This window comes from Sardina pilchardus, chromosome 8 (genome assembly GCF_963854185.1).
Source record: "Sardina pilchardus chromosome 8, fSarPil1.1, whole genome shotgun sequence".
Taxonomy (NCBI): Eukaryota; Metazoa; Chordata; class Actinopteri; order Clupeiformes; family Clupeidae; genus Sardina; species Sardina pilchardus.
In genome coordinates, this window is record NC_085001.1 from 22,745,419 (window position 1) to 22,770,418 (window position 25,000).

Genomic DNA, 25,000 nt, shown 5'->3' on the forward strand with positions numbered 1-25,000 from the left:
TAGCCATCCTACCATCACCAGCAGGGCTGCAATGGCAGCATGAATTGGCTATGCTAGGATACATTAGTACTAAATGTGTGGAAAAACACTATCTTCACCATCAGTGGAACAATGCTCTGTGCCTGTTAAGGGTGTTTCTTGGCGTACAGGTTTGGGCTATTCATTTGCCAATTTAGTTGCAATAAAAAAGCCTTTATAGTCATATAAAGCTTACATACATATAGCCATAACAGCCTAGTAATAGCCATACATTTTATAACAAATATTCACTATCAAATATGCCTTAAGTCACCCTGTAGCAATGGCCATTGAGTTTATTGAATTTATTTCCCATGTGTCTGTTGTGTCCTTCCAGTTGGTTGTAGCCTTGGTTAACAATAATGTGACAAGGCTGAGAAAAACAATGAGAGAAATAAGGCAACACACTGGAAATGGAAACAATTAAGCAGTGCATCCGTGAGAAAAAATATTGATTTTGCCGCATTAAATAATCAGGGTGGAAAGGATTAGGCAGTCATTACGCTTGAGCATAAATATAACACAATTTCCAAAATAACACCAGAAATGGGTCTGTGTTAATGGAAAAGGACATTAACAAGAAACAAAGTGGTATACTTGAGCTGATCCTGAACTCTGAGTGATTTCACCGTAAGAGTGATTTCACAGAGAGAGAGAGAGAGAGAGAGAGAGAGAGAGAGAGAGAGATACAAGAAGTCATCTAAGATGTTGGATGCATGCTCAACTTACTGTGCTGACAGTGGATTCCATTGAAGCCATGAGGACACTTGCAGATGTATCCTATGAAAGTGTCTCCACGGTAGGTCTCACTGACTTCACAGATCCCTCCGTTGTGGCAGGGGTTTGGGTGGCACGGTCCTGAGGACAGATAACCCACGTTAGGATTCACACACACACACAAACACACACACACACTTTTAAAATAATCTTGTCCATTATAGTTCTAGAGCCTTAAGCTCAAGGCGATTGATATTAACATCAAGATGTTAACGTTACATTCCTTATACATTTTGTTTATACACACATATGTTTGATACTTTTTTTCCTTGACATGTTTCATTTTCAGCCACCTAAATCTAACATAGATGGTAGACAGTACTGTATGTAAAGATTTCCGCCTTGTCTTAAAGACCCCCTCCGGTGAAAATTGCATTTTTAATGTTGCTAACATGTCTGTGTGATGGCTGATATGCTTTACAAGACACATCATAAGCAGAAGAGGAAATCAATGTCATGGCCAATGATTTCTGCTTTGATGAATGAACTGCTGGAGCCCATCTTTGAACACAGAACATACTCTAAACATACTGTAGCATGTATCTGATCATAAATGTTCCAAAAGAGAAATGTGTGGTCTTATGGCTCATTTTGCCACAAAATCCCAAATTGCAACAGTCATCCAAAATTGATATAATTGAGTGCCCGAACTCTAGAAAATATGGACCACTTTCAGAGCAGTCACTGGACTGTGAACTAAAGTCTTTCAAAGCTTACTAGCATCTGTGTTGTGAGGAACTGCATGATAGATAAAATTACATTTCCAAGAAAACGACATGATTTGTGGGTGAAATCCTAGCGCACTGCTGGACACACAGACGGTTCACTTCCAAGAGCAATGCATAGATCCTTGGGAAGAAAACAATTCTAGTTCCCTATTGCACATACAAGCTCTCACTCTTCTCTCTCTCTCTCTCTCTCTCTCTCTCTCTCTCTCTCTCTCTCTCTCTCTCTCTCTCTCTCTCTCTCTCTCTCTCTCTCTCACACACACACACTCACACACACACACACACACACACAGAGTAAATTCCCAAGAATACTCCTGAATCTTTAGTGTCGTTATCAATCACCCTATTGCATACACACATACACGCACACACACAGATCACAGTGCATTTCCAAGAATGCTCCTGAATCTATTGATGTAGAGAGCAATTCTAACTATTGCACACACACACACACACGTATATATATGCATATATATATATATATATATATATATATATATATATATATAGAGAGAGAGAGAGAGAGAGAGAGAGACTGAATGCAACACCATGTAAAAAAATGGTCCACATAGACAGCGACCAAGGGTATCAAAGTCAAAGCGTTTTGACACTTCACTCAATCAGTCGGAGAGAGAGCGGAGCTAATTATTAGAACAGAGGATGTCTAATGGCTTCTGGCAGAACTCCATTACAAAGAGCCCTGCACCCTGACGGAGGCAGTGACAGCCGTCAGGGCCCTTCGACGTGACCATCTATACACCAACAAAGGCGAGCTGACAGCGGGCCGCTAATGAAGAATGCATCCTTTCACACCGCCTGACGACGGCTGGCAAAAGGCTTCAAGAAGACACTACATGAGTGTGTGTGTGTGTGTGTGTGTGTGTGTGTGTGTGTGTGTGTGTGTGTGTGTGTGCATGTGTATTTGCATGGCGTCCTCCGAGACATCCCCTCGCTCTGGGGTTCGAAAAGAATCCCTGCTTTTGTTCCCTGTGATGTCCGCTTTTTGTTTGCCGGTGAAAGGCAGGGTGGTGCGCTGGTGGTGGCTGATGGGTGGTGGTGGTGCTCTAGGAAGGTGGGGTGCTTGCTCACGCGCGTGTGTGTGTGTGTGTGTGTGTGTGTGTGTGTGTGTGTGGGGGGAGAAGACGAGGCGTAGACAGCCGCGCGCTCGTCCACTGTTTAGCCGCTGCCCGGCGGCCGAGGCCTGGCTTTGATTGATGCCGGACCTGTTCCGGACGGGCGCAAGCGAGCGAGCGAGCGAGTGAGCCACGCATGGCGATTTCCTTTTGACAAATCACAAAGGTAGCCCATCAATCAACCCAGGCGCCGCAAATGCAACACGCCAACAAATATAAAAAAGAAAAAAGAAAAAAGACATATAAATAAATAACAGCTCTGTGGTTAAACACAGGGAGCAAAGTGTCCTCTGGTCCTCCAGATCAATCACCACCCACCACCAGCACCTGTCCGAGTCACGTACAGAAATAATATCCCCATTAGTCGCCTCGTACCGCCACTGATGCCGTGTACCCGGCTGACGAACAGGACGATGATGGAGCGTCTTCCATAGAGGTTGTGTGCAATGTTCCAGCGGAGTCCAAAGACCACTATTACATTGGGGGGGGGGGGTGTGTGTGGGGGGGGGGGGGTCGCATCTACACTGTGGTAGAGGAGAGTAAAGGTATCAATTAGCTTGATTACCTCAGGGAGGGGGATGAGACTTGTTCTCCTTTTATGGTCGTGTCCATTCCACACGTGCAGAGGTGAGAAGAGGTGCAGACAGGCTTCATGCTCAACTCGAAGGGCCTTTCGTAAACAACAAATGGCGGTTTTGAAGAGACAGGTATACAAAACAAAGCCCCCCCCCCCCCCCCCCCCCCCCCCGGGAACTCCAATCATTAGCAGACAAGCTGTCATGATGCTTTCCACAGTGTCAATGTGTTCGACACTGTGAAAATAAGGAACGAGAGACATTGTGTGATGATATATTTTTTTTGTTCCACTTCACTGGAGCATGGGGAGGTGGGGGTTTGGGGGGAGGGGGGAGTGGGGGGGGCAGTGTGCCCAGGAGGGGGCAATACCCATGTCAGAGAGTCACACAACACTGTTGCACTTTCCCCTTGTGGAAAACTGGTGGTGCTTTAATTAGCCGAACCTGGAGTGACCCGGTACGCGGGGGGTCACAGCGGGGCCAGCTAGGATGCGTTTTGAAGCAAGGGCACTTTACAGCTGAGCGAGCAGCGGATAGATGGCCTGTTTTTCTGCAGATGAACCGAAAAACACACACACACACACACACACACACACACACACTAACATAAACACACGCGCACACACACACACACACACACACACACACACACACATACAAACACACACACACACACACACACACACACACACACACACACACACACAAAACACACACACACGCACACACACACACACACACAGAGACAAACAAATCTAGCCAAACAAAGCTCCTACACAAACAATACCCAGAAACCACTCTCATTCTTCAGAGGAGAGGAATTAATTTATTAAAGATGCATGCTCTCATCCATCTGATAGAGAGGTTAGAAGGCAGGACAGGCCTTGAAATGCATCTTACTGTATTGAAAGACTTACTTTTCTAGTTGTTTATTTCCAAGCATTTATTTCTCTGGAAAATGTTATTTCTTATTTTCTTTGAGCATGACCTCTAAAAGATCCCTGACTCTAATTCTCTCTCTTTTTTTTTTTTTTTTGCTCTGAACTGCTTGCTGCAGGAGTTTCAGTTTCAGCGAGTACCCGTCTGCACCGGCTCCCCTCTTTCTGTCACTAAGTCCACTTCTGCTGCATCCATCTGATAGGGACTGGCACTGGACCCCCAGGGCCCTCTCAGGCTTCCTCCCAGCAGGAGACTCTATTTACTGTGCTTTTAGTGTGTGTGTGCCCCCCCCCCCCCCCCTCCCTTGGACAGACCGTCCTCTCTGCCCCTGTCCGCGCCGCTCCACTTTCCATCACACACGTCCAGTCCCTTAATCCTGCCGTGACCAAACGGATCAGGTACGCTGACATTTGACTACATCGACGTGATGAACCCACCGCCGGTCGCCGGATAAATAAAAAAATAAATAAAAGAGGAAGATGTCTCGGGCACGTCGGAGGAGGTAAAACGCAGCGGCCCGGAGCAATAAGCGTGTCGCAATAAATCTCTCCGGAGGGGGGGGGAGAAAAAAGTTCAGCATCACCTTAGAAAGTCTTTCATGCTCGGAGAGAGAGCTGGAAAGGTGAGGCGGTCCAAAAAAAAAAAAAAAAATGCCATGGGAAATGTCACACTGATGCCTGCACCAAATGAATCAAAAAAAAAAAAAAAAAGACGACTAAAACATCCCCACTTCTGCCTCCGTTTCCAAACCAGCTGCCGTACCTCGGCAGAAAAGGGAGTCGACTGATAAGTCTATCCAATCAAAATTCCACAACAATTAACTCTAGTCTTGGGATGGAGAGAGAGGTTGCTTAAAGGTTGCTGGCTCCCGTCCTGAGGCAGGACAGATGTGGGTTTTGTTGTGTCCTCTGGGCCTTTCTTCGGTGGGTCTTCAGACGAGCCTGGGACTGCCAGGCGAAGCGTCAGCGTCACATAACGAGGACAGAACATGATTAATTCAGGAATGAACCATATGACTGCCCCGATGTCTGCCATCAAGTGGAGGAGAGAAAGACAGAGAGAAAGAGAGTGAGTGACAGAGAGAGAGAGAGAGAGAAAGAGAGAGAGAGAGAGAGAGAAAGAGAGAGAGAGACAGGAGGGAGAGAGAGAGAGAGAGAGAGGCCACAACAAAGAGGCTCTAAGAAGACTTCAAAAAGGTCAGCATGTTGTTTCTGCTCTTCTGGAATGCAACCAGCCTGCAGAGCCAGGAACCACAGCTTGCTAGCAATACCACAGCACGCAGCGTGGCTCTCAGCATCCACATGGGCTAAATTACTGTCCCTATCTAGCGCGCACCGATGCTGTGCACCACGTGCTCTTCATAAACACTTCCAGGGGTTTCATCAAAGGCCTCAACGGCGTGGGTCTTACTTAACGTCACTATGAGGAATGTTCCAGAATCAATATGAATGCTGATAAGTCAAAACAAGTCAAGTGTGAATAGTGATGAAGATCTGTTGATCAAAACGTTGCCTTTTATAGTAAACAAATAAAGTACTTTTGGAGCCATTACACAGTGTGCAGACCATCCCCTTCACACAATGTGTCACATTGCACACGGACAGAAATACCTGCACCATGTACTGTGTTCTTCTCTGGTATGAGATAGATTATGTAAAAGCAAACCAGGAACATTTCTGACAGCACCTTCCCTAGTCAGCAGAATATATGCATCTGCACAGGCTGAGGGACTGCTCAATTTGGCGCTCGATTTGATGCCTTTACAAATCAAGATGCTAACAATCTCACCCATATATCAGCACTGTTTATAGATTCATGATATCATGGCAAGAAATCAAAGACAATTAGATCCCTGTTGTACCTGCTACCTGTGTAATGTATTATAAATCTATTGTATCAGCACTTTGGTTCTAATGAGAGAATTGAAGTCGCTGAGATGCATTTGTCATTCCATTTTCTGGCACCACAGCGTTCGCTCTCATTTTGGCCCGGTATGAATGCTGTTGACTAGGAGAGTCGAGCCGACAGACTTAGATCAGTTCATGAGGGTGGTGGTGCGGCATTAATTAACTAGGATGTGGCACAGTCTCGGGCTCAGAAATGGGCTGTCTCGCTCCCAATGGATTTGAAACCTTCAAAGCTGCCACCAGTCTGTGCTAATTTGAAATCAGACATGCACTAATAGTGGGGAGAGAGGGTGACACTTCAACTTGTACAACCTAAAGCACCGCGCTTCTACTAATCTCTATGCATACATTACAGTGTATGCATGGCATTACTTGTCAAAGCCACATGATTATCAGAAGCAACGTCATATTCACTGCCTACATCTGAATATGTTTAGTCTAAAAGCTACTTGACTGGATAATCTTTTTTTGCATGCCCACTTTTTAGAGGTAGTGCGTTCATTATCCACCTGAACACGGTTCTTTCCAAAGTAGGCTTTTGATTCCGTTCATAACTTTCAGAAAGAAAAAAATAGCTCTAAATTGTTAGGAGTCTTGAATTGTTATAGCTCAGCTTCTGGTGCTCCCATCAAAAAACATTCTCCTTTTTTATTATGCATGCCCAGGATATTGCCTGAGAGAATGAGGTGGACAATCAGCCTAAAAGACCAACAGCTACACAATGCTAAGAGTAGCCAAATAGCTAAGGGGCTTTTAGCATATCTGTAGCAAGTCTTTCTGTGAACCACCGACAGTGGAATTTGCCTTTCAATCACTTAATGAGACTAGTAATATAATGTAACCAGAACAACATCTCCCCTAATCAAGAAACCTCCCACCCCCATCCTACATAAAAAAAATAAAATAAAATAATAATAATAATAATAATAATAATAATAATAATAATAATAATAATAATAATAATAATAATAATGGTAATAATAATAATAATAATAATAATGATAATAATAATAATAATAATAATAATAATAATAATAATAATAAATGAACTGCATTAGAAAAAAACCTAGACTTATGATGATGGCTTTCTCAGTACATATTAAATAAGCAACACATCAAATGTAATAAATTCCGTGTTATGGAAGGGGGAAGCTGTCTTGCAGAGTAATTATAGGGAACACTCCATTCAGGCTTAATAAGACAAAATCACTGGGTCTCCTTTTAGCACCATGTGTAATTTCCTGCGTGTGAATTTCGGTAAATATGTCAGATGTAATTTCACTCATGCCTGTTCGGCTCCAAGCACCCCCTGACTCTTGCGGGGCTGAAAATGACTACACTCTTTTAAACTTTACTTGGGAGTTAATCTCTAACAGGTTGCAAATCAAATCTATGGACTTGTGCTGTGAGCATAATCACTAGTGTATGTGTCAACTGCTATTCATTTGTCATGGCAACCGCGGCCCAAGTCACTTTGCACACAGGCAGAGGATTTGCTTTTATCCTTCATGTCGTCCTCATAGTCAGAAGCACGGACCGAGTTGTGGGTTTAATGAATAAAAACAATGCTGGCTGGCTTATTGACTCTGCAAATTGTGTCCTTGCCTTGAATCCTCTCTGTCCAGCATTTATCAACGTAACGAGTTTGGACGAGGTGGCACGGTCAGACCGCCAGACCGAGCCAGACCGTCTACGACCGTCCTGATCCGCAGCTGGACTAAAGTACAAGCGTCTGGAGCTCATGACCTCTTCAGCGGCTGGCACGATGACACGTACTGTACATCCTGTCCCTCAAAACCAGACACAGCACTACCCTCAAGTTTGCACGAAGGGCAGAGACTAACTTCAGGAGGGCCAGAGGAATATGGGAACAAAAGAAAAGCTATGAATAGGGTCTGAAAGACTCCACTGATATACCCTGGTCATTACACTTTCCTTTAATAATCTATTTCAAACTACATCATTTGTCAGTTTGAGGGAACAGCACATGAATGGGACAAAAAGAACAAGATGGACTTCTCAAAGAGATCCAAAAGACAGCAAAAACAATCTAGTAATGGTTGCAGATTATCATAAGCTTTGACCTAAAAACGGCAGGATTCATTTGCCTTTGTGATGCGGTAAGAATACACATTGCGCCAGGATCATTGAATGTAGAGTTATATGCTTTCTCCTTGTATATATAGTCATGTTTCTTGCTGAGTTGGTTATTCATATATATATATACAAGCATGTATTTGATGAAAATATACCTCAATACCACTGAGAGACTATAAATCAGTGTGGAACCTCACCCTGCAATGCAACATTTTCTTTCAATGGATGGCAAACAATTTGCTGAATTCATCCCAGAGAGCGAAAGAAGTTCAGAGTCCGTGTGACAGCACAAGCCATACAGAAAACATTGTCCCTTTGTGTACAGGTCTGCAAAGCATACCAAGGAGGCAGGGATGAAAAAACAAATACCAGAATTCCTTTTTGTTGGATTTCACACCAACTTGAACACTTGTGAAAGTCTAGCAAGGATGAAAAAACATTAAGTGAGAAGAAACATAATAAAGCTAAAAAGAATGGCTCATTTTGCCTTATTATGATTTTTCCCATTTTATGCCTTGGTTGGCGTGACATTTGAGAGCTTTTATGATAATCCAGCATGATCTTTCCTCGTGGTGCTTGATATGCTAATGCTAACAGCATCAAACATCATCACTAGATCCTTGGGGAACTTATGAGAGGCCTTTAAGTAGATCTCTTGAGGTATATTATGGTACTACTAGCTCAAAACTAGCTCAGAACTCACCAGGCAATACTGCTGGACACATAGAGCGTCACGTGCCTGAGTAGTTGGTACAGTGTGCGACTCACTGATGCTTTAGTGGGAGCCGGCTTAACCCACAGTGGGATAAAGTTTATCTTCCTTTTATCATCACACGGACTACTGCCCCCTTTGCAGAAAAGAGCTCAGAACGAAAAGAAGATTGAATCTATTGCCACAAAACCGAAAACTAATTCTGAATAACATGCTTCTCTCTCTCTCTCTCTCTCTCTCTCTCTCTCTCTCTCTCTCTCTCTCTCTCTCTCTCTGTCAGAAAGAGGTATTTCGGGGTGGGATCTACTGAATGTCCACCCAAAAGATAAAAAAGTCATCCATGAAGGGTGAGGAGGAGAGTGCAAAAAGGAATGTCTTCAAAAGCGAGCGAGCGAGTGAACCAGCCAGCCAGCGAGCGAGAGCTCGGTCTGGAGAGACAACAGAGATCAGTGAGACTTGAGTGAGTGCTGACCAGGCATGATCAAACGATAAATGTTGGAGCAACAGAGCAGCCAGTGGGGAGGAGGGGAAGCAGCAAGCTCCCTTGTGCCCCTACATCACTAGGATACTCTCTCTCTCCCTCTCTCTCTCTCCCTCTCTCTCTGTCTCTCTCTCTCTCTCTAACTCTCTATTTTTGGCCTGTGCCTCTCCTCACTCTCATTTTCTTTTTCTATTTCTCTCTGTCTCTCTTTCACGCATATACTGTAGACACTCACTCACACACACACACACACACACACACACACACACAAACACACACACACCTACACACAGTCTGCCTCTCTCCTCTCTCTTGGTCACTGAAACACTCTCTCCTGCTCCCTCTCTTCCTCTCTCGCTGTACCATCCTCATTATAATTCATCTTTCTCTTCACCTGTTTCTCTCGCTTTCACTCATCCCTCCGTCTTCTCTGCATCCCTCCCTTCCATAATCTACACTACAAAGAGGCTTAGGATGTGTTGTAATTATACATGTCGTAATTACCTGCTGAATTTAATTGAGCTTGGGGCTCTAACATGGGACTTCATACCACTTTTGACGTTCAGGGCCCAACGCGTACAGTACATGATGTTGAGCATGACATGTTTACATTTGAGCAGTTGTCCCCTAATGTAGTGCTCGAAATGGCATACCTGCAAACAAATGTATATATTTCTGTACATGTAATGGGAGATAGAAAATCTCCGAAAGAGTTGTGAATCTCGTGATGTTTGACTTAAACCAAGAGAAAACTTTAAGACAGTGTGTGTGTGTGTGTGTGTGTGTGTGTGTGTGTGTGTGTGTGTGTGTGTTTGTGTGTGTGTGTGTCTGTGTGTGTGTGTGTGTGTGTGTGTGTGTGTGTGTGTGTGTGTGTGTATGTGTGTGTGTGTGTATGTGTGTGTGTGTGTGTGTGTGTGTGTGTGTGTGTGTGTGTGTGTGTGTGTGTGTTTGTGTGTGTGTGTGTGTGTGAGAGAGAGAGAGAGACATGTGCGACAGAAGTGACAATGGCAGCAGAGGAAATATAAAGCTTATATGCCACACCAGGGAGACACAACAGTTACCAACTCTAGAAATATCCCACCTGCTTGAGTTGGGTCCTCACCATCTGCCGCTGAAAGAGAGAGAGAGAGAAGGAAAAGTGTTCACTTCATGAACTGTGTATAACCAAACAATGCACACACAGACACACAAACTCTCTCTCTCTCACACACACACACACACACACACACACACACACACACACACACACACACACACACACACATATACACATATACAGTACACATACACACACACAAACACACACACACACACGCACATAGAGAAACATTTATAAATAATGCATTTGCTAATACCGAGGTTAAATAATGAATTGATCATGAATTCATTACCTAATCAATTTACTGTTAGCCTGTGCCACTCTGGCTCAAACATCCTTCATTAACTTCACACAGACATGCATATGCATTATATGATAATAACACTGTCACCATGACAAACAAACACAATTAAAAGTTTGGCACGCCACTCCACAACACCGAGAGCGCAAATGAGGTTCGGCCTCTCTACCTCTCCCTTAAACACAGTCTCTTTCAGTCTCTCTCTCTTTCAGTCTCTCTCTCTCTCTCGCTCTCTCTGCCTCCCTCTCTCTCACTCCCTACCTCCCTCTCCATCTCTCCTTCTCTCTCACTCCGAACTCAGCAGTGAGTTCCATGCAGTGACTGAGCACTAGGTCCTGGGCCTGTCCTCCTCTGTGCTCCTATGTTTATTACTGCGGTGGCGTGTGTGTGGGGTGAGGTGTGTGTGTGTGTGTGTGTGGTGGGGGGGAGGGCAACGCTCTGAAGTGCGCCCATGATTTTTAATCACCCCGCCCCGTGCTGCCGAACGGCGAGGATGAACCCCGGCGTGTCCCGAGCCATTATCATCACCCTCCATCAAGCCAATCACCGGCTACACGAGGCTGAGAGAGGGCCTTTGCGCTCCGACCCCTGGAATCCAGAGGGAGGAGCGGCACAGGAGGAAGAGAAGGAGAGAGAGAGAGGAAGAGAGAGAGAGAGAGAGAGTGACAGAGAGAGAGGATGGGCAAGAGAAGATGGGTGTGAGAGGGATTGAAGGAAAGAGAATGAGACAGAAAGAGAGGGACATTAAAGGGGATACAAGGTTATCAAGAAGAAAAAAAAAGACGTAGAGAGAAAAGAGAGAAGAAAAAGAATGAGAGTATGTGCAAGGAAGACAGAAAGAGAGAGGGAGAGAGAGAGAGAGAGAGAGAGAGAGAGAGAAGGGGAAACGATGGAGTTCCTGTCGACCTCTCCAGTCTTTTCATTATCATCTGAAAGAGGTTGTCGAGGACTCTTGTGTTTTGTCGCAACAGTCTGTACCATGTGGCTGTGATTCTCAGCGTGCTATCTCGATAAACAAGTGTGCAATTAGTCAACAAATGGCATGATTTCCCAAGACCTAGAGCTCAACCTCTGCGATTGAAGAGGCTACAAACCCATTAAAAGACGCTGCGCTTTTTTAGAGCCGAAATTAAATATTAAAGCTCGCTCGCCTAATAAGTGTCGGAGAGACGCGGCGTGAGAGAACATCACGTTCCCAACACCCAAGGTAAGCATCTTAACGAGGAAGACTTTTACTAATTAGAATTCTGCTTATTAGGTATGCATATGTATGCATTTTCACATGGAGTTAATATGAAATTTCCCCACACACACACACACACACACACACATGATGAAGGGGAGAGGAAGAGGGAGGGGGAGGGTCATGAGCCATGGAAATGGGAGGGATGGAGTTGAAGCAAGGCGGCGTGCACTGCTCTGCACACTGAGTGGAGGATCTGATTCTGCAATGTAGGGGGGGGGGGGGCAGGAATGTATGTCAGTGTTTATTGGCATGTAAAAGAATAAGTAAAACACGCATACCCACATGCGCACACACACGCGCTCGCACGTGCACAGGCACAAGCACACGTACGTACACGTACACGTACACGTACACGCACACGCACACGCACACGCACACGCACATGCACACGCACAAGCACACGTACGCACACGTACACGCACACGTACACGCACACGTACACGACAAATTTGCATCTTTCCCAGACGAGACACAACCTTTGCTCTTGCTCCTGCTCCTGCACAGCAATGCATGAAAATATCAATATTTAATTGAAAACACTGAGTTCTGACACAAAAAAAATATAACCGCACTGCTTTCACACGTCTCCGGGGTCCTCCGGGAAATTTGCACGCAACAAAAGTCAGTGGGAAGAAGATATTTATACACATCACATCTGAAAACAATGACGAACCCAGATGTTGTGTGCTGTGCTCCGCTGTGCTGTGCTGTTCCTTGTATGTCTGAGACAATTGTCAACACTCAGAAAGGGAGGGCGTGCATTCTTTGACGTCTCGCTCACTGTGCTAGACTACAGGGAAAAGAGAGAGTGTGTTTGTGCCTATGGAAGAGAGAGAGAGAGAGAGAGACAGAGAGAGAGTGAGAGAGAGCGAGAGAGAGAGAGAGAGAGGCTCACATCCGTCAGGGCCTGTCCCGCGGTGACTGTGCTCAAGGCCCGTCTCTGCGCTCTGTGTGGCCAGTCGTCCAGACAGAGCTCTGAGTCCAGTGTTATCTCCATTCAGAGACACGCCGCCGAACAAGGCGGGAAAACAAGGCCTCAGTCCAGCGGCGGGAGCCAAAGAGAGCCAGGAGTGAGCCGCCGAATTTCTCTCTCTCTCTCTCTCTCTCTCTCTCTCTCTCTCTCTCTCTCTCTCTCTCTCTCTCTATTTCTCTCTTTCTCTCTCTCTGTCTCACTCTCTCTTTCATTCTTTCTTTCTCTCTCACTCTCTTTTTCTCACTGCATCTTTCCATTTCTCTGCCTTTCTTTCCTGTCATTCACTGTCTCTCTGTTCTCTCTTTCTTTTTCCTTCTCTATTCTCAATTCTATCTCTTTGCCAATTTCACTCTCGTCTTACTTGAACTTTGGATGAAATGGGGAGACTTGTTTGAATACGCCGTGTTATTTTGAAACTCCCCGCCACCATGGGAGTTGTAAACAAATAACAAAAGAGAGTGTCTCACAATTCACGATTCTCTTGAGTCATCAGCGAAACGGAGTCTCACAATTCGCGAGTCTCTTGACATGACTGATAAGAACCACAGGCACAGTACAGCAGTAGCAGGAGGACTGTGAACTCTGAAACCAATTTTTCAATTCTCTGACCAACACACTGGCCTATGTTTAGATTCCATGAACTTTGAAATGGTGTACTAACATAAAACTAGCTGATCATCTTTTAAACTATATGAGGAATGTCAGTGAATCTGAAAAAAAAAAGAGGATAAGGCTCCTGGCGCAATTAAGGCTTTCAAATTGATACATGATATACTATTTTCTATGATATACTCAGTCATATAATCTCCAAATCTATACTGACATTATAGCTCAGTAACATTGTGAGGAGATTGTAAAAAACACTATAAAGTAGGTACAGTTCAGCGGTTGGGTGTAATTGTAGCCCTGGTGTGACAAACCACACCACAGGTAAAGTGAACTCCGTGAATAACGGCAAAAAGCTTATTTCAAAATCGCCATGCCTGACACATCCTCCCTATAAACATTTTATCATCTCTGAGAATTCCAAGTATTCATAATGCAGTCTTTTACATGCAGTACACACAAACACACACATGCACATGCGCGTGCGCACACACACACACACACACACACACACACACACACACACACACACATTCAGAAAAAGAGAGAGAGAAAAACTGTGGATGGATATGTGTAGATAGTACTGCATATGCAATGAGAAAATGTGTGTGTGTGTGTGTGTGTGTGTGTGTGTGTGTGTGTGTGTCTGTGTGCGTGTGTCTGCGTCTGTATCTGTGCCTGTATCTGTGTGTCTGTGTGTCTGTGTGTGTGTATGGGGGGGGGGGCAGTATTACCATGGCTCTGTGTGACCCACAAGACAGTTTTAAGACCTAGAATTCCTTGGACTTCTCAAAAGTTGCAACATCTTCCAAGCAACTGCCCATCATCCACTACACCCCAACACAAACACATCTCACTACCCACGCCTCACTGTACTACTTCCAGTAATCATAAAGACTTTGCCAAATACAATAACAAGGGAGAATGCAACTCCTTCCCAACTATGGTCATTATCTGAACTGTGGAGTCCATTTATTTATTAAAATTAAAGGGTACTTAAGCAGCATGCAAAGCCACACATCACTCAAGGAGTGACCACAGGTGGCGGCAGACAACACTCAACACTCAACACTCTCTGGCCACTTTGACCATAACCTTCACCATGGGCACCATTTCCCTTCCAAAATCAAAGGCCCCTTTCACAGGCACTTTTCCCAGGCCAGAGCACCAATGAGGATTGAGAAGAGAGAGAGAGAGAGAGAGAGAGAGAGCAAGAGAGAGAGAGGGAGAGGGAGAGAGAGAGAGACAGAGCAAGAGAGAAAGAGAGGGAGAGAGAGAGCAAGAGAGAGAGAGAGACACGGAGAGACACAGAGAGACAGAGAGCAACGGGAACGGTGATGATGACTTATTTCTGGAAGCGGACCGTGGCTCCGTCATTCACATAATCCTGGCCGGGCGATGATAAGACTAAGCCCAGGGACAGATTGCCCTAATCTGAAAGTCAACCTGGAGGAAGTCATAACCAAATACATTATGGAAGGGCACAAGCCGCTCCTGCCTGATACCGACCTCTAAAGGTGTGAGGGGGAGATAGAGGCGGCCGTGTCTAGTTTGCCCAGGGAAGAGACCCAGGTTTTTTTTCCCCCCATATATATGGTTCCGCCTCTACTCTAATCTCATCTCGAACGGAGACCCTCTGCGCGCGTGTGATACAAACTCGGGCCACAGGTTGTTTTTCCCGACGTCAACAAACACGAGCCACAGCAAGAGACAAAGGTTCAAAGAGGACACATGGGAATCGCGATATGCAGACAGCCCCTTATTTTCCCGAGCGAAAAAACACCAAACACAAACAACCGCAAAACCCAGACCCTGTGTGTCCCGCGTGTAGATATCGACTGACTGAAACCGGGACTGACGCCCTAAAGTGCCGCTTGGATTTCAGCTGTCAGCCGCATGACAAAAGAAAAAGAAGAATCGCGAGACGAGCCGGAGGTGCCGAGCAGCCATGTTATATAGCACTCAGCGCCGTTGACAAGTCCGGGACAAAGGCCCGTCTCTCCTGTTCCTCTTTGTTCAGTCGGCGAGCATAAAAGAAGGTCAGAGCCAATCAGGGTAATGGGTCTAATCTCCATTTAGTGATGTGGCAGGCAGGACTGGCGGCCCTGTCACCGTTAATGCTGTCCACTAAAAGGCCACCCTCCGGAGTCGACAAATCTTATTTGCGCGTCTTCCACGAGAGCACCAGCCAACTGTGTTGCACAAAGGACCTTTGCAGTTTTTTTCCCCCTCCCTCCAGCATTAATGTAGAATGAAAAATTACATTGGGCTGACTGGAGATAGGGATAATTATATAGTGCTCATACAAAGAATTATCACTGTCATCAATGGATCTACTAAAAGATCCTTGATGAAGAATGCCGCAATTTTACTTGGCAGGCATAAAACCAGCCTCACGACAGGCCAACATTTATAAAGAGCTTATATCCTACTCAGGGCATGATAATTACTTAATGAAACTAATTATCTGATTATGTTATCATCTTAATTGCTGGTGGTGGCAAACAATCCCTAAACATGTGGGCTGTCTGCCTTTCTACTATCTCTACAGTGACTGACGTAAGCAAGAAATAACAGTCATGAGCATTTAAATGGAGATGAAGTGCCTTGGTATCACCTCCTGGTAAAAACAGAATTACAGTCACACAATCACATTCACATTCACACACAAACACACACACACACACACACACACACAGAGAGAGTTCATTAAATAGATAAATAAACACAAAAATACACACTCGAAAACACTGTGACACATCACCAAACATGCCCACACACAGAGAGGTAGAACGTTAGGTGAGCTTTGAGCTGTAGTGAAACGATGCCAATGTGTTGATTTGGAACAAATTCATGGCTATTTTGCAGACTTGTCTGCACTGCACAAGCGGCCGAGGAGGCTGGCCGCAAACCACGAGCTGCAATGTTGACATGTGGCTTTAAAGGGTTTCCTGCTCTCCCCCTCACTCGCTCATCTGGTTTGAATTAGGACAGTCAGAAAAGAATTACGTCCTTTAAGCTGCTTACCACAAAATAATACCCTCTTCTTCAGAACAGCTGAGGAAAAAAGGCTGACTGATAAGTGTTTTTCCCTGCCTCTTCCAACATAACAAAAGAGAAAAAAAGAAAAGATCTGAAACATGAGACGTACTGTTAGGGGGTATTGCCAGAGGCCGACTACTGTAGTTTAGACTGTACGCTTACATTGATAGACCTCATCCACTTGGGGGCATCATCATGCTCCTGAGCTGTCTGTAGGGCTAGCTACGTCAAGTGCTAAAGCGACTCAAGCCCAACGATTCAATGTTGTGCGAATGGTAGGCTATGCTAGTTTGGCTTAAAGCGGAGAAATCTGTTTGTCGTTGCTCCAGTCTGAACCCATTTTGTAGGCCAAATACCAAAATAAGTTTTATATGCCCCCTTTGCTACTTTTGATGTGATTCGTCCCATGTTTTAATTTTGCACTTTTCTTTATGTATTCTTATCTTTAAAGTATTCAAATCAAGCTAGCTTTCTGACTAAACTTTTGTGTAATTGTGAAATGCTGCTGGGTCAGCTAACCCAAATAATCAAATGATCAAGCTGTTACCAGGCAACCAATTACCTTAACGTAGTTTGCTGTCACTTTACTGACAATGTAAGGAAACCCGTCTCTTTACAAATAGCAAACTTGACCATGAGCATGGCATTTTTCAAAACAAGTGGACATGGGAGTCCCTCCTCATTGAGCTTAATGGGGCTGCAACTGGTCTGATTTGCAAAGAGAAAATTGCTGTCTTTAAAGACTTCATTTAAAGCACCATTACACTACCAAACATGCTGATGAGTCTAAAAGGCTTGAAGGTGATGCATGAGAAAGGCATGTCGACATTTGAGAGCTCTCTCCTTCCAGCAGACATTCTTCTTCCAAAGAGCAATAAAGGATATCGTGTTTGCATCTAAACTAGTTCAGCTAAGCAATCCCTGAAGCTATTTATTGATGGATAGTTTTTGAAAGACTATAACTGTTCTGGTGCAGGCTGTGAATACCATCTGTGCCATACAGTGGCAGAATATGACATGTAGCCTACTGTATGCACAATGGTGCTGCACTGTAACGTAAAATAACTCATTTGCAACTCATTGTGGCACTTGATTGAAGCACTGACAAGGGATAAATGAGCTACAGGTATTAAATACCATTTTGTCCATCACAGAACATTTCCCCTCATTCCCTATTGCACTGGTCTTTTAAAACCACCTACCAAGTGGCCTGAGGGTTATCTGGACTTTATTATTAAGCATTGCTGCTGACTGAAGTTCAAAACAATTGCTGCAATTAGACAGATATGGGAAATTAAAAAGGTGACGAGTCAAGTGTTGAGAGTGTTTTTGACTGCATACAAAGAACAGGCACTTGAGATCCCCATCATTCTCCGGATCCACGGCTATCAGCATCTTTTGCTTTCAATCGATATGCTTTGTGCAGCTGCTTTCATCGGCTGTGCCAGAAAAACAACCCAAGTGCGCGTTAGCAGGAAGGAGCTCGATGGCACAGTTCTCCTCAGTGCATCGCGCTTCGGATGATTTCAAAGCCGAAGCATTCGCTCACAATCAGCAGTTGGCAGGGTGAAGCAGCTTTACTCTAAACAGGATAGAAATCAGAAGACTCCCTGTTTCGGCGAATTTTGGTGCGGGGACAGCTAATGCAGTTTAACAGACAAAAGTAAACTACATTAGCTGTTAAACTGCATAATGAGGTTTACTTTGTCTCTGGCAGAAGTTCACATATTTGATGTTTGTCTTTTTTTTCCAGATATGCTTGAATAATTTCAAAAGGGCTATGGACCTATTCATGAATTGTCCTGTATCCTTAAGGATCTGTGCAAATTGAAGCTAGTTGAGATTCAAACAGCATTCACATCGGCACCTTACTATATCAACATCAATTGAATGCTGCAACCTCTTTCAGCCCCCAGTAACCACAAGGTCAACTCCAGCCAGGCAGTGACCCAGATAACATTCCTTATCACTGTATTCTGTAATGATTTATGGAGAAACACGTTAAAAAACTTCCCTGGTGGTGAGGCTCACATTTAGGTGTGCACTGTGCAGAGCGTACAGCGGACTGCACATTAGTTTAATAGCTTTATTTAATTAGTAAAATAATAAAAAATAAGGTGCCAGAGAGAGATGTGAGAGTTGGCTGTTTTAGGTTACCACTGCCCCAAGGCTATTCAAAGTGCAAATAAAACACTGTGATGGAAAATAAAACACAATGCAAAATTACAACAACAAAAAACCCACAATCTCAACTGCTCATTATTAACAAACAGGCGGGTGTTTCATCAAGACTACAGAGAAATTTGAGACAATTAAATTCCACTCAATAAAGAGACCAAGGGCAAAACAACTATGACTTCAATGATTCTCTCTCTCTCTCTCTCTGTCTCTCTCTCCCCCTCTCTCTCTCCCTCCCTTGATCTCTCTCTCTCTCTCCCTCTCCCTCCCTCCCTCCCTCCCTCTATCTCTCTCCCTCCCTCTATCTCTCTCTCTTCCTCCCTCCATCTATCTTTCTCTCCCTCCCTCTACAGTATGTCTCTCCCTCCCTCCCTCCCTCTTCCTCTCTCTCTCTCTCTCTCTCTCTCTCTCTCTCTCTCTCTCTCTGTCTCTGTCTCTCTCTCCCCTCCTCTCACTTCCTGTTGGCCCACATGTATCCGCTCGGCTGGCTCATGTGAGTGCCCGGTGCAGCCTGCGCTGCTCCACGATGATAGAGACGGACAAGTTAAGCCTGTGAAGAGTCAAGGGGGCGAGCGAGTGAGCGAGCGAGTGAGCGAGCGACATGCTTTCCCTGCTATCTCCAAGACCCCCACGTTTAAACCCCAGCGCTCCATGCTCACACCAAATACCAAAGACCTCATGATGTCTGCAGTCTGTGAAACATTTCAGCAACGTGCATGAGTGAGATGATGAGTAAACGACAAAACAGCCCTACTGGCTAATGATTTAGTGCAATGTGTCTTAAAGCACGGCATCTGTGAAGAATGTCAATGGGGGCGGGTAGGGAATAAAAGCTTTTTTTCTATTTTCTTTTAAATGCATGTCACTATCATAAAGAAGCCGTTCTTTCCATACCCGCCTAAGTGCCACGGTAGCAGCATATTGTGAACATGTGGTCGGGTCAGAAACCAGCCTCAGTGGTTTTATTATTTTATGAGCTTTCGCAACAAAAAAAAAAAAAAAAAATGTGTGTATGTAAATAAAACATATGCCAGGTGGCTGATGGGAATTACTGGCTAAACAGAAGAAAGAGGGAGGGGGAGGGAGTGAAAGGAAAACAGAGAAAGTGGTGGCAACACACAGGGAGAGCAGAGTGGAAAGTCTGGAGTACGTTTTTTCTGGGACCTCTGAAGGTAATTCAGGAGCATAAATTAGGATTAAGACTGGCATGGAACCTTAGGGAAAAAGTGGGGGAGTTCACATATTTGTAAAAGTCGAGCTGCCACACGGCCTACGCAGGGCTGTTATGGGGCATGTGTTCCTCTTTAAAGATGACAGCCACATGTTCAACCACTTTTACATTTCCCCTCTTCAAAAGAAAGGAGAAGAAGAAACATCCACGCAACAATACACTATAATGCTGATAGCTCATTGGGTGGCATTGGGAGTCAGATCATGGTCACGTTACCACACAACCGAACAAGGAAGGCACACACACAAATGCACAAACAAACAAACAAACAAATATACATTCCAACAAACAAACAAACAAACAAACTAGCACATCTGTACAGCCGGTGCTGCCTAACGAACTGACAGCTGTGGGGTCACAACACTAACAACACAAACAAACACCAAACACGTCTGTCGTTGATCTCCGGGTCACTTACCAACCTCCATATTACTAGCACACTTGGGCCCTGTGAAGCCGGTGCGACACTCACATGTGTACGCCTCGTTGCTCAGTGCCGTGAGGCAGGTCCCCCCATTCTCACATGGGTTGGGCTCGCACGTCTCCTCTGTAATGACAGCAACAACAACACAGAGAGGAGAAGATCAGACAATAGCCAACAAAACAACAACAAAACAACAACAAAATGATTCCAATGTTTCCTTTTCAGTTTTAGAGGTTATTTCGATAAAGGAAACAAGCCAACTGCAATTATTTGTCACTCTTGGTGGTCAGAAACATTTTGGTTTGCTATAACTGCATGTCATCAGAGTTATTGCGTATTTTTTTAATTTACATTTCAGGCTGACCATAGGACAGGGGCTCACATGCTACAATATCATCATTTTCATCAACGCAGTTTTGCATGCGTATGGCTGAAAGCATCACTAGTGTGGGCAGCCGTGGTGTACTGGTTAGGGCTTCGGGCTTGTGACCGGAGGGTTGCGAGTTCAATCCCTGACCAGTCCACCACAGTTCACTGCTCCCCGAGCGCCGCTGGTTGGGCAGGCAGCTCACTGCTCTGGGTTAGTGAGAGATTCACCTCACCGTGTGTGTACTGTGTGTGTTCACTAATTCGGTTAAATTGGGTTAAATGCAGAGAGACGAATTTCCCTCGCGGGATCAAAAAAGTATATATTCTATTCTTTCTATTCTAGTGCCAAACAGGATGCAGAGGGACAAAGGTGGTGGCAGAGAAGGATCGTGCCATACAGACAAGATGAAGTATCCCCCATCTTAATCTCCTGGGGGGGCTCCGAGCAGAGCCACCAAAGGGGCTAGAGGGGCAGCCAGCCCAGAAAGCTTTTATCTTATGGGGCTCCAGATCTGCCCTCGCGCAAACCACAGCCACCGACAAGACAGCCACACGCAACAGAGCGACGCAGAGTACCTGACCCCCATGTGCACGGAGCATGAGCAACACGAGCCTCCCTCTTAAGCACTTGCATGTGTGTGCTATCGATGCTGTGAACGTGCCTAGGAGTTAAACGCTCCTTTGTAGGTTACTGTGCGTGTAACCTGTCTGGGGCTATTCTGCCCTGGTGCAACACGTCACCGTCAAAGCAGGTCAGCGTCGGGTACCAAGAGCCTCCACAGCCCTGCAGTTTGGACGGCGATAATGGAGAGTAGCGACACTGGGGCGAGCGGCCCATGGAGACAACAGCTGGTTTATGAGGACGATTTGCTTGGGAGCTGTGTAATTGGCACAAGCAAAAAAAAGAGAGAAAAAAATGAAAGAATGCTCTATAAACCTTCCAAGCATGCCGAGCGCTTTGACAGTGTCTTTTTTTTGTTGTTGTTGTTTTTTTTTGGGAACGTACAAGAGGGAGAAAGGCGGGCAGGGAATTGCCTTCCTTCCTATTGAGAGGAAGGGTGGGAATAGCTAGTGGGAAGGCGGCTGGGGTAGGTAGGTGGGGTAGGTCGTGTGTGTGTGTGTGTGGGGGGGGAGGGGGGGGGGGGTGGAGGAGGGGAGGCGGGGAGGTATACGCAGCGTTCTCCTGCTAATTGGATATAATGGCTGCAGGGAATACGCTCCTGGAAGCCCGGGGCAAGATGGCGCAAAATAACAAAACACACGGAGACACTTGGCGCTGGAGGCAAACATGAAAGACAGACGCAGATGGCTTAACAAGCCAAAACACCATGATGAAGAGCTCAGAGGAAGAACGCCAGACCCACAGATAGATAGGAAGAGATACAAAAAAAGAGAGAGTGAGAGAGTGTGAGAGAGAGGGAGAGAAGGAGATGAGAGGAGGTAAGAGAAAGAAAGAAAGACAGAAAGAGAGAAAGAAAGAGAAAAAGGGAAAAAGCCCAAGAGAGAGAGAGAAAGAGAGAGAGAGAGGCGGTGTGTAAGAACACAGTGTGTGCAGTGAGCACTGCAATGAAAGGAGGCGATGTCAGGGAGCAGACTGAGCGTTTAGCACTGAAAGGTTTGCACAGGGGAGCGGAGCCTGCCTGAGGACAGGAGATGGCAATTGGGCCTTTGAAGACTTAAAAGTCGTCTGGAGCTGCGCAAGTAGGGAAATCCCCTCGGGGACTGTCCTTTTCCTGATCCACCCCCCCCCCCCCCCTCCCTCCCCAATGCAGGAGCATTGCGACTGTACGTCGGCAGGACAGCTGGTAACAGGTGGAGCAGCACGGAGCGTATGGGATGGTCCAGGGCAGTGACGACCTTATTCAATCACCGTGTGAAGATCCAACAGAAACAGCCCTTTCCCACGGAAAAAAGGAGGCAGAGAGTAAATGTTGACCAACGTACTGTCCATGCGCTTTGAGAAGGGTCCAACTCCCATGAATCAGGCTGAAGCTCATCCTGACCACTGTAGTGCCAGCAAGCCTAGCCAATAGTAATACCGATCCATCTGTGGTACCATATACATTTAATTGAATACGGAGATCACCTAACCTCAGCACAGCATAAACACAGACCATATGCAAAAAAAAAATCCCTTTCCGAGAGGGAATTGGAAGTTGTCTCGATTGGATTGTCTCCTCCTTCCACACAAAGGGTTTTGGTCTGCGATAAAGCACTGTGATATCCTGCTGTTTCAAGCCAGCTTCAGCCAGCGCACAAGCCGCAAATAGCACAGAGGGTAAATAAGACAAAAGGGTAAACACGACCATGTCTGAAACGAGAATGTAAAGAGGGTGATAATTAATGTTTAGACTTTACATCTTATTACAGCTACTGGAGAGCAATGCTAATTGTGCCTTTGCGCTCACTTATTCAAGCGCTGTATGAATAATAGATGCCTTTGTTTGCCACGCAAATGGTAGAAATAAAAATATGATGCAAACATGTTAATATTGATGCAAATATGATTATTTACAGCAAAACCAGAGCACAAACAGCAACACATGTACGTCTCTATAGGAGATTTTGCTTACTAGAGACGGGAGTTGCTGCAAAGCTACAAGACGTCCGGATACTCCTTAGCTAAGGAGTGCACTTTAAAAGGGCCCTTTTGCCAATTGAGGTTATTTGAGCAGGAAAGCAGGGGGCTTTTCAAGAACTAATAAGGCTTTTTGAACATCAGGACAATGCTTAGCAAGAGAAAAACAGAATGGCTCTGTCTCTCTGGTTTAATAGTGTTGCCTTAAAGGTCCCTCCAAGCCTTTCTGTACAAAAGGAAAATATTTTAAAACAATATTATTCATTACATTCATTATTTACAGTCCCCTTTGCCCCTTTCGCCCCCCAGATATATTTGAATCTGTTGGGATCTCATTACGTTCATGAGCATATTTGAATCACTTAGAACTGTTGAGTGATTCTGTGACTTATGCATGCATTACTACAGTATAAACATAGGTCTAATTCTTAGATATACTGTGTGTCTATAGTCAGAGAAGTGATAACAGAAACAGACATAATGTAGGCTGGGTGAACCCAGTATGGCGACAACCAGACTAGACATAATGCAATTCATAATGCAATTCAACAACAAAATTCCCCTCATAGTCTCAGAGGGCAAACTGAGATGATTCCTCAAAGAAAAACATGTATTTCCCTCCCTTTACAATACAAGCTTTGGACAATAAGATGGGGCATAGATATGAAAAGGGCCTAATCAAATAGACTACAGACACATTAAGTAAGCTCAATTGTTTAAACAGCAGACGTCACCTCACTGAAAGTTGCCTGGGAAAGACTGTTGATCGAAAGGGGCACACCAGCTCTGTGTTTACACACAAGTAGCTGACCAGTCACAAGAGTCAGTTGGTTGATATCCGCAGACACAAGATTGCAGAGAAGGAGAGCTCTGCCACCCTTCTGCAAGATGCTAGCCATGACCATGGCTGGATGGCACCAAGCTAGCAAACATGCAGTGTGCAGAAGTGCAAAGATTCAGCAATGGAGTGTTAATGGAGACGTTAAAGGAATGTTATATATAAAGGGGAACGCTAAGTGTTAGCTAAATGCTTAAGTGAGGTCATTTATGACCACAACATGGAAAAAGAGATGGGCTGGCTAATTTAGGAGGAGTATTTGCGGAGTGTCTGGAAACTGTGACAGAGATGGGGATTCCTCTCTGATTATTGCAATGGAGAGAGAGCGAGGGGAGTTGTGATACCAAAGCAGAAAATATTTTGGCCCATAATTCTTGTAATGTTTTGATAGCAGTGAAGAAGGTAGTTATGTGCTGGATAGGCTAGCAGACAACCCAATACATGCTCCCACACAAAAAGCCGGAATTCTAAGATTGTCTATCTAGAATAGTTAAGCAGTCTGCCATGAGCGAGTGTGGTTCATTCTCTGCCCACAAAAATAGTTCCAGTCCTTTTTGTCTCCCATCACCAAGCAACGCAACACTTCACTCGAGAATGAAGTTCAGTGTGAAAAGCTATATATGCCTGTGCACAGTCACACAGTAATTTGTATAGCCTACTTACTCATCTATACGTCCCATATTAAATTAAACATTCACCTACTCTTTATTGACTAAATTGCCTCACTGAATTGTGACCTTATGAAAGC

The 25,000-nt window shown here is 45.0% G+C and overlaps 1 protein-coding gene across 2 annotated transcripts in view; it reads right to left on the reverse strand.

Annotated features, from left to right (window-relative positions):
• The window catches only part of edil3a (EGF-like repeats and discoidin I-like domains 3a), a 124,354-nt gene that overhangs the window by 78,543 nt on the left and 20,811 nt on the right, over nucleotides 1-25,000 (reverse strand). Inside the window, exons 2-4 of one of the 2 annotated variants that reach the window (XM_062543253.1) lie at nucleotides 20,516-20,590; nucleotides 10,449-10,478; nucleotides 748-876 (exon numbers count right to left, since the gene is read on the reverse strand). In XM_062543253.1, the coding sequence (XP_062399237.1) occupies nucleotides 748-876; nucleotides 10,449-10,478; nucleotides 20,516-20,590 (234 nt within the window). Of the gene's footprint in view, nucleotides 1-747; nucleotides 877-10,448; nucleotides 10,479-20,461; nucleotides 20,591-25,000 lie in introns of both variants that reach the window. The other variant, XM_062543252.1, reaches the window with a different exon arrangement.